Consider the following 13,653-nt stretch of genomic DNA (forward strand, 5'->3'; position numbering starts at 1 on the left):
ATTTTTTTCTTCACATAATACATGAAAGTAAATTCAATAATAGTTAAAGTATATTTTACAAATAATAAAAACTGCAGGAAAAAAATACTAATGTTTAGAGAAGGTTAGATTTTTTAGGTTTAAAAAAGATATCAGGGGCTTCCCTGGTGGCGCAGCGGTTGGGAGTCTGCCTGTAGATGCAGGGGACACGGGTTCGTGTCCCGGTCCGGGAAGATCCCACATGCCGCGGAGCAGCTGGGCCCGTGAGCCATGGCCACTGAGCCTGCGCGTCCGGAGCCTGTGCTCCGCAGCGGTAGAGGCCACGGCAGTGAGAGGCCCGCGTACCGCCAAAAAAAAAAAAAAAAGCTTTCTGAACCCCTTATACTACAAGTGTCCCCATGTGATTTAATGTGAAATAATGTTGGGATTACTAAAAAGGAAGACGGCTGCAGTCAGTATAGTACTGTACCTATTCTTCAGAGGGGTATGGCAGGAATAAAACAACCCTGGGTTGAGCATCAAGATATAAAATAAATATCTCATGGAATCTCAAAAGCCAAACCTAACCAAACCACACTGGGGTTCAGTTCTTACCCCATCACTTACAACCCAGGTTAAATCAAATGACAACTTGGAGTTTCAAGTTTGCTATACCTGTAAAAATGAAATAAGTATCCTCATACTAGGTACAATGCAGCATTCCTTAAAAGATCAAATAATATATTTGGCAATGTTTTGTAAATCAACAAGTACCGTGTAAACATATTACCAATTACTTCAGCTTTGTGGATGAATCAACATAGGTACACCTCAAAAATCTTTTTACCATGCCCTCTGCTGATACATCCCATGTGGTAAAGATACTGTATGTAAACACTTCTGTAGTAATTTAGGCAACAGAGTTCCTGTCTGGAGCCCAACTACCAGTTGCAAGTTTTTTGTCAGGATGTCAAAATCAAGGTTCTCCATTCTATGGATAACACCAAAGAAGGGCAAAATCTATTAGCTTCTTTCCTATGCAACAAAAATATTCTTTGTAAGGTTTTTTGCCTGAGTGACTGACACATGCGCTGACTCTCCCTTTGCAAAAAGATTGTTCTAACCTCTTGCAACCATTCTCTGTTTTCTGACCACACCACGAATAATTTTCAAGTTGTTAACAAGGTGTGAGGGCTGGTGGAAGACCTTCTCATATTCAGAGCACTCAAAGGGTCTCTCTCCAGGGGAAGGTCAAAAGTGTTGAGAATGTTCTGAGTCAAGGTTTTTCAACAGTAACTGCGCTCAACCGGTTTCTCTTGAGAATGGAGTTGATAATGTTGAGTGAGGCAGGAGGGTAAGCTGAAACACTTCCCACACAGCTGACACTGGTAAGGCCTCTCTTGAGCATGAATTCTGTAGTGCTGAATGAGATGTGAAGTCCAAATGAAGACTCTGCCACAGTCACAACACTGACAGGCTCTCTCTCCGACATGGTTGTGTTTCCGCTGATATCGAATTAAATGTGTCTTGTTTCGGGGCAACGTGGGTGGAAGGGCTTTTGCTGCCTCATGGGCTTTGAGATGTTGAAAAAGATGCACATCCTGGATAAAAGCTTTGCCACACTGGAAACATTCATAGTAGTCCTCCTGACTATGAATTCTTATGCAGCCATTGATATTTGCACGCTGAGTGAAAGACTTTCCACCTTCATTGCACCCAGGGGACTTCTCACATGAATGAGTCTTCTGATGTCTGGTGAGGTGTGGCATGAAGTAGAAGGCTTCTCCACACTGTTTACATTCAAAGGGTTTCTTCCCTGTATGGATCTGCTCGTGTCTCTCACGGGCCAACTGGGTACTAAAGCTTCTTTCACAAAATTCACGTCTGTTGTGTTTGTTTTCTTGGACGAAAGGCCTGCTGTCTACCGGCTGGGGACTGGTGCAAATTCCAGGAGGAGTGCGTTCCTGGGGATCCTTTCCTAGAAGACCCTCTGACTGTTTAGTAAGATCTAAGCGTCTCTCAAATTGATCACGGTCATGGCTTCTTTCCTGAGGAAGGGTCTTGGGGTCATTCATTTTTACCGGACTCAAAAAGTTTCTCCTGTTTGACCTGGTGCAAACCCAATGGATCATCGGGAGAAGATTCTTCTGCACAGACACACCAGAAGTTACCTACGTCCAAATCCTGTCTTCCTGCCCCTGAGGATGATTTTTCTATAGGCAGGCTTTGCTCTGGAGTTAGATCTTTGGTTTCAGGTTTTTTCTCCCAATCTAAAAGCAATGTAAAAGTTCCTCTACTATTTTTACTCAGAGAGACACATCATTGTAGTAGCAACAGAAGAAAGAGACCAAACATAGCAGAACAGTTCTTAAAGAGGTTTGAGAGTTTTCTGGGAACCTAAGGAGAGAATGGGAGGATGGAAAGGACAGTAAGCAAGGAAGGGTGAGGATGAGGCAGAAAAGAGACCATCCAGGAGGACTGAACGTTGACAAAGATGCCAGATACACAGACAGGAGAACAAGGAGGAAACCAGAGAAAGAGCTGGGATTGGGGTTTGTCTGCATCCAGACCATGCTTGGCAAATTACTACTATGCCAAGCAACTAATAGCTGTGGCGATAAAGGGATTCCACTGTCAAGTCAATTTGGGAGATACCATAGGATCCAAGTCAAGCAGCTTTCAATCCTGTAGGACTCTTCAGAACCTTTAACTGGCATCTCAAATTCCGAAGAGGGGAAATATAGTATGCAGCATTTCTCTAACTGATCTCATCATGAACACTTTTTTTTTTTAAAGAACGCCTATTACCATAGTTCTACAGGACCATTAGGGAAACGCTGGAGTAAACAGGTCAACAACCTCTTGCTCAGAATAAAGCAAAAGGATTCTAACTCTTTTCTTGGCTCCCAATCTCTAATCTTATTCCATTCCCTTCAATTCACCATTTATTAAATGTCTATTTTGAGCAAAGCATTATCCAACCAGATGGTCATAACAAGTCTGTAAAAAGGACCCCAATCAAGCTATAAATGACAACAGGAGAAGACATGGGGGTGGGGGTTGATTCCATTTAGGAACAGGAAAAACTCAACGGAGGGGATGGCATTAGGGCTCAGTAAGCAGTGAAGCGGGTGGCAAGCTTATAAAACATCCTGAGCAAAGACACTGAACTGTGAAAGTACACAGTCCTGGGGAGCCAGCGACACAGGTTTCTACTTGGAATATCTGAGAGAGATGAGGGTGGGACGTGAATTTTAGGCCAGATTGGGATGGATTTAAATGTTTTGCTAAAAGTTTGGATTTTCTTTTGAGGGTGGTAAGAAGCTGGTCAAAAGTTTGTGCTTTATAAAGGCAACCCCCTGAGTGGGGCTGGAAAAAGGAGTGGTATCACGCCAAGGTTTTTTGCTTGTCTCAGTTAAAGAGGAAAGACCTCTGATTTCTAGGTGCCAGAGGAAAGGCATGAATGAATGCATTCATTTATGTTGGAACACTAGAGAAAAGGGAAACTGGCCTCCCTGGAGCTGCTCAGGAGAGGAACTCATGCTGCAGGAAGAGATGAGCTTCAGAGAGGAGATGAAAGAAGTACTGAGTGCACGTGATGTGGGGAAGCGGCATGAACCTCTGAGGTGAGAGCACTTATCAACCTTTGCCCTGAGCTGAGAGGGCTTTGGGGAACAGCTCCCAGGCCCCTCCTGGCTGACCGGGGTTGTCTTCCCACGATTCCTGTCTCACTACTCACCTTGACATATCATTGTACTGCTGTCTTCCTCCACTGCACGTGACTCCTCCGCTTCCAGCCTTGAGATAATGTCAGGTTTAGGGAACTGGTACCCTGTTGAAGAAGGAGACTCATAACTTGGGGGTTCTGTCCTGTACCCACAGGAACTCCCAACCTGGGTTATAAAGACGGTGAGATAATAAGGAAAATGCAAATTTAAACAGAAGAAAAATAAAGCCTGTTTCCAATGATTTTGCCACCAGGGACATATGGCAATGTCTGGAGACAATTTTGGTCATCACAGCTTACCTAGGGAGACCAGGTTCCTATAATTTTCCAGCATCAATTCCCGGTAGAGTTTCCTCTGAGCAGCAGTAAGGTAGGTTAATTCCTCTGGACTGAAGTCCACAGCCACATCCTTGAAAGTCACCAGCCCCTAAAATACCAGACACACTCCTAAATGATTGAAATCTAGGAATTATCCCAAGGAGGGGGAAAGGTGCCTGATGAGAGGGGACTGACCATGAAGCAGATGTTCAGACCAGGAGAAACCTTCTAATCCAAGTGTTCTAATCCAATTAGATTATTTCTAGGGACTTAGAAAGATACCTTTCTTTGTCTTATAGTCTGAAAGAAGTGAGAACATTTCTGAGATAGTTCCTGCTGCTAATTTTGACAGATTTGGGTTGCAGGAGAAAAATCCTTTTAAGTCACTTTATAAAGAAAGAAAAAATGCAAATAATTAAAAGCTGAGCAGTATACCTCAACCTCAGGAATCAGAGACAGTTGGGTTTAGGTTCTGGGTCTGGTTCTTTCTAACAAGCTTTATGAGAATGGATAGGTTAAGCCTCAGTGACTCATCCATAAAACATAAAGAGCTCATAAATATGAAGAGATATTCGATCTTATTAATAAATAAGAAAATACATTTCAAAATGACAAAGTATGATTTTATACCCATTCAACTGACAAAAATTAAGAAGTCTGACAATACAAAATATTGTCTTAAATGTGGACCCTTGGGGCCTCTTATAAGATGCTAAGGGGAATGTAAATTAGTAAACCACTTTGGACTCAGAAATTCTGTTCCTAGGTATATTTGCTCATGTGTACTTGGAGATAGATATGTTCATAACATCTGTCTTATAACATCCAAAATATGGAAAAAACCCAAACATTCATTTATAGTAGAAGAAATAAATATATTATGGTATAGTCACACCATGGAATAGTATTCCAGCAATACAAACTAACTACAGTTACATGCAACAATTTTGGTAACCGAAGGGTGAATTTAAAAAGCAGATATTAGAAGACTACATAAGACTATGATACCCATTTTACTAATATACATCTTTTGTGTTTTTATGGATCAATGAACATATGACTTAAACTAGAGGGCGTGTACTGGCTGCCCAGCTCCTATAGAGGGATTTATTTGGCTCACATGTGTTTTTTTAAATTCTTTCTTCAAAATTCATATTAGCTTCCAACACCAAAAAATTTGTATATTTCAAATTATTAACTGGATTTTTGGCTTCTCTTTAAGAAAAATCAGGAGATCTGGGGATCTGGACCCACATTCTTACATGGTGCCATCAGCTGAAGCCGAGTCATAGCTTCCCCTTAGATGGGGCAGGTGCCCCCCCCAGTTTGTCATAATCCACCCACTTACATACAGTATTCGTTTATATTACCTCAGTAGTCCCTGTGGGCATCTTCACTTGGGATCCTTCACATGGACACTGTAAGGACAGAGGGCTACTCTCAGGAACAGATCATCTAGGACAGTGTTTCTCAATTTTTTTCCCCCCATCTCTCCCTCAAGGAGCATTTTTAGACAATTTTTTTCCTAATCGTCACCTCCCTCCCATGAATTCTTTTCTGGTTCTAAAGGAAGTGCAGCATATTAATTTCTTCTGGTTTCAAAATGTGATTTAACAAGAACATTGAGCAAATTAAAAAAAAAAACACCTCACAACAGTATCATGTCCCTGTAATAGCTGCCATTTATTTCATATATAAAAAGGAGCATAATAATAGTACAAACCACATGAGGGTGGTTTTGACTAAGCCAAAAGTGGAGATAAAATGGAATACTAAACAATGAAAAATTAATTCAAAAGATAGGAAAAGAGGAACAACGTTAAAGATATAGTATGTGGGGTGGTGATAAGTGTGACAGAGAAAAATAAAGCAGGGAAGGGGAATACAAAGGGTCAGAAGAACATTTTTTATACAAAAGCCAGGAAGAGGCTCAGTTAGGTAATGTTTATATAAAGACTTTGAGGAAATGAGGATGTGGTTTAATTAGACGGGGAATGTCTGGAAGTCAGGAAGGGGAGGTCCCCATATTGGAGAACTAAATCAGAAGAAAGCCCGACTCACCTGAGATCTAGCAGATGGTATACTGTCAAACATCGTTGTGCCCTTCTTTTGTTGTTCTTCGGTGTTTCTCTTTTCTGCAAGGACACAGTCCCGAGCAGGGAAACCCAGAAGGGAGCAGAAATGACCATGGAATTGAGTCCAGTCAGGCAGCACCCATAGGCACAGAGAGTAGCCTACCACCCCCACGCCATCCTGTCCTGCCACGGGACGGAGCAGCAGTCCTGGACTTCCTATGACAAGAGAAAGAACACAGAAATCATTTCTCAGCTCAATATGGCAAGTTCCAGAAAAGAGTTCTGGTTATCTTCCACCTCTAAACTCTTCCATTGCTTCTCAGTACCTTCCAAATAAAGCAGGAGTTCCTCTTTATTTATATCAGTGGTCCTAGCCTCACCGTCCATTCAGTTACCAGGGAACCTCAGTTTCCCAGTTGTAACATGAAAATGATAAGACCTCTACTTCTAAGGGTTCCTGTAAGGATTAAACATTACATATGTAAAGCACACAGCATGCATTTTTTTAAAATGGCAACTCTTATTACTAAGCTTTCCCTACATCTTTTTCACTCACTGATCTAGAATACAACCACCACCTTCCCTACAGAAACTTGAACCTTGAAGGCCTTCCTTGCCTGCAGTCTCTTTCTAAGTGTATCTTTCATTAATCTGTAATTTTTTTCTCATATCCTAGAGAGCTCTTTCCTTTCCCCTGAATTCCAGCTCCGTCAAAGGCTGTGCCTTTGGCCAAGTTTAAAACCAACGTGGGACAATATCCCACATGTCCACTGGAGGCAGTGTAACACCGTGATTAAGAGCACAGACGCTGGTGCCAGCCTCCCAGCTGAATCCTGACTGCCAATTACTAACCGTGGGACCAGGGGCCAGTCATTCAACGTTTTTGTGCCTCTGTCTCCTCATTTATGGAAGGAGGGTAATACCTATTTCAAGGGCTATTAAGAGAAGTAAATGAATATTATAAAATACTTAGAATGTAGTACATTTTAAGTGTCCAACATGTTCACTATTAACATCTTCAAAATTCTTTTAAGGAATGCAGGTGCACAGGACTGATCAGAATCCTTAATTCATGATACATCAGTATTCAGCCATGCATGACCCTCATGTTTATTTCAAATTTGTTTATACTTTTAAATGTAATTAACCCATCCCACTGGTCCACACCCAAGTCTTGTTCCCTTGTCTTTCTCTCCTTGTCTCTCTCTATATACACCCAAACAATACTTTGTTTTTAGTATCAATTTTATTCAAAGGACTATTAGGAGTGAACAGCTTTCTTCTCTCATTATTGAAATGCCCTTAGTTCCAATCTAGTAACTTGAGTTTCTAAGAGACAAGTCAAATTTTAACAGAAGTTAAATTTCCAGGCCTCATATCTCCCACATTTTATGCCCTCTTTTTTTTTTTTGGCTGTGTGGTCTTTTGTGTTGATACTAAAGTTCAGGCTTAATAAGAAATGTGGAGGGGAGGGGGAACAAAGCTGGAGGGAAGGGGTACTCCTAGAGAAATAATAAATAAGCAAAAGCCAAACCCCTAATTTCTTCCATTTCACACAAGATTAGGCAGATTAGACTGGATTATAAAATTCATTTGTTCAGTCATTCAACAAATCTTTATTAAGCTCCCTATTACATGCCAGGTATACAGCAAATGTTCAATAAATGCAAACAGCCAGTTGCTTCTTTCCTCTCTTGCCTCTCTCCGCACACGCTTGGATCAAGTTTGCCACCAGGTTTCCTGCTTCCTTGCTGCTCTTGGGCTGTTTTGGCCTCACCCATGTCTGAACCTCCTCTGGCAGAGTATTCAGAAACTGCTCCAGCACCAGTTGCTCTACCATCTGCTCCTTGGTGTGGGTCTCTGGCTGCAGCCATTGCCAGCAGAGCTCCTGGATTTGGCTCACAGCTTGGTGAGGCCCAGTCACTGACAGGTATTGAAAATGCCTAAACTTTTGGGGAGAAACTTTCAGAGCCCCTAGGTTTCTTATGCAGATGGTTTCTGGATTTTTTTCTTGATCGTGTAGATGAATGAGCTGGGGATTCCTCGAGATATCCAAAACCTCTGTCATGTGCAGCATCTTTACAGCTTGGCCCTTCAAAGGATGGAAATACTCTAAAAAGCAGGCTGTTTCAGAACACACTGCTGTGGAAGATGGTGTGCAGAGTTGTACCAGATGAAGAAAGGATTCAGAAACCTCAGGACCTCCAGAAATTACACAGAGAGACTCACAAATGGCTTCCACAGTTAGGACTGGACAGCAGAGGTTATTTGAAGCAAAGGAAGTTAGCTCTTTTCACACAAATGTCTAAATGAACATTCACATAGATTTGCACATCTACAGACAGGATGCTGCCTCAGTCACAGTACCAGGTCTAGAAGATCCACAGGCACAGGCTAGAAAAACTTCAGAAATGGCAGTGAAGGGAAAAGAGGCTTGAACCCCAAACCACAATGAACTGAACTAACTGATGAATCACAGAAGAATGTCACTTAAAAAAGTGAATTTGGGGCTTCCCTGGTGGCGCAGTGGTTGAGAGTCCGCCTGCCAATGCAGGGGACACGGGTTTGTGCCCCGGTCCGGGAAGATCCCACATGCTGCGGAGCGGTTAGGCCCGTGAGCCATGGCCACTGAGCCTGCGCGTCCGGAGCCTGTGCTCCGCAATGGGAGAGGCCACAACAGTGTGAGGCCCGCATACGGCAAAAAAAAAAAAAAAAAAAAAAAGTGAATTTAAATGAGTTAATACAGAATGAGGAAAGATCCTTACAAAACATACATCCTACAAAGAACTGGATTCATATGCAAAATATATAAAGAAATCATACAAATCAGTAAGAAAAAGGCAAACAAAACAAGAGCAAAAAGGTTAAAAGATCTGAGCAGGTACTGCACAAAAGAAGACAGCTAAATGGCTGTAAATATACGAAACAGGGCTCAACTTCATTAGTTATCAGAGAAATCTGAATTAAAACCACAATGAGATATCACTACACACCCTCCAGAATATTCAAAATGAAAAACTCAGATGATAGTTAAGCGTTTGAGAGGAGACAGAACCACAGTAGAATGGTATATTCATAACAGTGGAATTCTAAACAGAATTGAGAATATGGATGCATCTTGCTGTTGAGTAAAAGAAACCAGGCTCAAAAAAAGGTCCACATTACATGAGTCCATTTGTACACAGGTCAAGAACAAGCAAAACAAGTCTAAGGTGTTCGAAGTCAGAATGGTGGTAACAGTTGGGACTGAGATTCGGGGGGCAGTGGTAATGACTGGGAGGGGACAACATAAGACGTTTCTGGAAAGCTGGTAATGGTCTATTTTCTTAATCCAGGAGCTCATGACATGGACACAGTGTATTCGTTTTGTGAAAACTGAGCTATATACTAATGGTTTGTGCCTTTTTCTGTATTATATTTGACTAAAAATTTTTTAGCTGTGTTATAGTCGTGGGGAAATATCTAGGTTGTAATATTAAGTGAAAAAGCAGGAAACAAACTTGAATATAGAATGTATACTCAACCATATAAAGCACAGGAAAAAAACTGGAAAGTAAACCAAAATACCACACCAAAGGAGTTATCTATGAGCAGTGAGACTACAAATTATTTTTACTGGTGATTTTATACTTTCTCCCTCAAAACTACTTCCTAATTTCAAATGTCCTACAATGAACCTTCTATCTTCTATGATCAGGAAAATAAAAAATACTTTTCTTCTATAAAATTTGCACTCTATGAAATCACGAACAAAATTGCCACTTGGGGAAAACATTTCCTTTTTTCTTTTCTCCTCTCCACTAAAAAACATGCACCTGTGATTTATATGACAACCAGTTTTTCTGTTTGAAGGCATTTTTGTTTTTCATTATTATAAATCATAATGAGTGAACACCACCGAAACTAAGTATTTGTCCACATCTCTGATATTTCCCTTCTAGGACAGATTCCTAAAAGCGAAATTACCTGGACAAAGGGTATGAACTTTTTAAAAAGTTCTTAACACAATCTGCCAAATTTTCCTCCCAAAGGCTTCCACCAATTTCTTCTTCCAATCTCAATATATAAGATTACATACCCACCCGGCACGTCAATAGGCCAGCTTCATGGGCATGTAACCAGTGCAGTCACACAAAGCCTCAGAAGGGCTCAAGCTTAATTTAATGCTCTCTTGTTGCTGTCTTGAGACTTTCCATATTTTAAACAAGGGGCCCCACTTTTTCATTTTGCACTCCACCCTGCAAATTATGTAACTAGTTCTGCCAGCCAAGAACATTATCATTTCTCAAAATCTGTTGCCAATAAGACAAATTAAAGATATATTTTATTCTTTAATTTTGCATTTCCTTTGATTAATAATAGAGCTTACTACTTTTTTCAGATTTATTGGCCAATTATACATTGCTCCTATCCTTTGCCCTTTTTCCACCAGGATGTTCCTATTGCTGATTGGTAAAGCCTCCATATAAATAAAGGATATTCACTCTTTGACCTATTTGCTTAAAAAAAAAATTCCAACCATGCCACACTTTCTCTTTAGTCTTCATAGAATTTTAATATTTCAAAGTCCAATTTATCATTACCCATTCAGAGATCAGTTAAATATTTAAATATATTTTCTTATTTCTTTATTTAAACATTTCATTTTAATTCTTTAGCTGGAATTTAGTCTGGGATAAGGTATGAGAAGAGTATAATTTTTTCTAAAACCTTTCCCACCTACCACCAATTATTAAATTTGCTATCGCTTCCTTCTTGGGATGTATGAGGCCCCCCTGAATTGAATTTCTAGGTCTGCAGCCTCCAGGGAAGGATCCTGAGAAAGGAGTAGTGGAAATGACTGTGAAATCCTGCCAGCCTGCCTCCCAAGACTAGCCAGGTCCAAAGCTAGAGCAGAGAGTCACAATCCTTTCTCCTGGCCTAAAGAGGGAAAGCAAGACCTTGAACAGTCAAGGCCCTCCAGGCCACAGGTACTGAAAAGAAGCTCATGGCTCTGTCTCCTCAGTGGGCACCCTCAGCATCCCTCCTTTTCTCTCTTTTACATAAATTCTTGATTCTGCTTCCCTTAAATATTTATCTTTTGGAGCTCAGTCTTATCCTAATCCTACATCCCTTATCATCCAACTTTTAACCACATACCTCAGTAGTTCTTGGCACATTGTTTTTCTTCCTAAAATTTTTTTACTTAAACTTTATTTTTTAACTCTTGATACCACTAAAGCCATCTGGGCAAAAGGCTCTCTGATGTCAACCAATTAATGACTTTGTTCGGTGCTTTGTAATGCTCATTGGTCTGCTCAGGTTTTCTATTTCTTGAATCCAATTTTTAAAAAATACTTTTCCAGGAAAATCATCCATTTGCTTGAAGTTGAAATATATTAACACATGATTGAGAATTTGAAATATCCTAAGTACACAACTTTATCCTGTCTATAATCAATGTTGTTTTATTCCTAGTTTGTCTTTTTTGTTAATTACTGCTATTTTTTTTCATTATTGCCACTCATCCCAGGTACCAGCTGCTACTTCCAATGCCATTATTTTTGTTTTCTCATGTATTAGTTTCACTTATCTTTATTATTTTCTTACTCCTGGTTCCTTAAGAGTTTTATCAGTTTGTTTGTGGGACTTTGGGAATCTCCTGAAACAAATGCCTAATTTATTTCATTCTTTCTTGACTATTGAAAGCTGTTAATTTTGGTTATATATCAAATTTAGGGGATGTCACCACTCCTGTTTCGATTATTTTTAAAATAATTCATAATTGCACTTCCGATTTCTCCATTCACCAAAAAGTTCCTTAGAAGAATAATTTCATTTCCACTTTAAACATTCATTATTAAATATTTACTTGACATACGGGAAGTAAATGGTTTCTTTATTTTGGAACATTAGCCATCTACACAAAATGATGTGGAAACATGGGTAATTAGTAGCACCTTTCTAAATTTAGCTTTTCTCGGGACTTCCCTGGTGGTGCAGTGGTTAAGAATCCACCTGACAATGCAAGGGACATGGATTCCAGCCCTGGTCCAGGAAGATCCCACATGCTGCGGAGCAACTAAGCCTGTGCGCCACAACTACTGAGGCTGCGCTCCGGAGCCAACGAGCCACAACTGCTGAGCCTGTGTGCCACAACTACTGAAACCTGCGCACCTAGAGCCCATGCTCCGCAACAAAAGAAGCCACCGCAATGAGAAGCCCGCACACCGCAACCAAGAGTAGCCCCTGCTCGCCACAACTAGAGAAAGCCCACGTGCAGCAACTAAGACCCAATGCAGCCAAAAATTAATTAATTAAAAATAAATAAATAAATAAATTTAGCTTCTCTCATCTGTGAAAATAAGGAAAAAGAAGAAAGACCTTTTTTCTCATGTTGCTGTAAGGTTTAAATAAGGTGGGAGCTGAAAATCACGAGGCATACCATCCTGAAGAATCAATTTTTAAGTCTACTATTAAGAAACATGTTTTATAGTAAGACGAATATAGATGTATTATGTAAGTTAATGCAAAAATATTATGAATTTTGAAACGAAAGAGGGCAGCAAGTAAGTTTCCTGAAAGGAGAAAGGTAGTATTTATACTTTCTATCCTTTCTACCCAAATAGCCCCTTCTATCTCACTCCCGCGCCCACGCCCCCCCAACCCAGTTCTCCAGGGAAGCATGTTAGAAGGTAGTGACAAAAGCAGCTAATATGTTAAACACTAAAAAAAAAAAAAGTTCGAGTTCCTAAAAAAAAATGTATGAGTGATGGTAGGTTGCTTGATTTCTGAGTAGGGAAGAACTTCTAGAGAAATGGGGATGAGTGGCGGGAGAAGGGGGCGGAGACCAAGAGATCCCAGGTGGGCAGAGGCTGTGGTGGGAGGAGGAAGCAGGGACTGAAAGGAGCAAACAGAAGAGAGGTGCTGAGGCAAGAGAAAGGGAGCAAAGCAAGGCAAAGCAGAGTGCAGGGGCAGAGCAGAGGAGCGGGGCAAGCTAAAGAGGAAGCGCAGAAAAGAGCTGCCAGTCTGGGAAAGGAGGTGTGTGCCGGGGCAGGGGCTAGGCACACAGAAAGAAGGGGCAGGACTCAGGTAAAGGAGCAGCAGAAAAGAGAGGCGGGACTGAGGAGAGGGAGGGGTCCAGAGCCAGGACAGAGGGGAAGGATACGGAGAGGAGGGTTGGGACAGAAGTGGAGGAGAAGGTGGAACAGGGCTGAGGGAGAAGGAGACATGGGGCAAGGGGAAGGAACACAGACAGGAGGGGTGGGACTGAGATGGGGGGAGGAGCAGCAAGGAGGGGCAGGGGCCAAGGCACAGCGGACAGACGCAGAGTGGGACTGAGGTAGAGCAGCAGAAGTGGGGACAGTGCTGAGGTAGAGGGAAGGTAAGGGACTGGGAGAGGAGAGGTGGAACCAGAGCAAGGGGGAAAAACACAGAGAGAAAGGGTGGGACAGAGGTAGCGGGGAGCAGAATGAAGGAGTTGAGCTGAGGTAGATAAAGGGGGTGGAGCTGGGAGAGAGTTAGGGCAGAGGGGCGGGACAAGGGCAGGGCCAAGTATGAGAGCTGGGCCTTGAGGGGAGAGGTGGGGGCTTAAGG

General features: G+C 41.5%; 1 protein-coding gene across 1 annotated transcript; it reads right to left on the reverse strand.

The window, feature by feature from the left end:
• Window positions 1-1,244: 1,244 nt before the first annotated feature.
• On the reverse strand, window positions 1,245-8,155 carry ZIM2 (zinc finger imprinted 2). Its single transcript, XM_029236496.1, is given in 7 exon segments — window positions 1,245-2,048; window positions 2,050-2,228; window positions 3,698-3,790; window positions 3,986-4,112; window positions 5,374-5,421; window positions 6,065-6,170; window positions 7,779-8,155. Coding segments are annotated over 7 exon segments (1,734 nt in total).
• Between the last annotated feature and the right edge of the window lie 5,498 nt (window positions 8,156-13,653).

The sequence above is a fragment of the Monodon monoceros genome, unplaced genomic scaffold, assembly GCF_005190385.1.
Source record: "Monodon monoceros isolate NGI ecotype Baffin Bay Population unplaced genomic scaffold, NGI_Narwhal_1 Super_Scaffold_10, whole genome shotgun sequence".
NCBI classification, from domain to species: Eukaryota; Metazoa; Chordata; class Mammalia; order Artiodactyla; family Monodontidae; genus Monodon; species Monodon monoceros.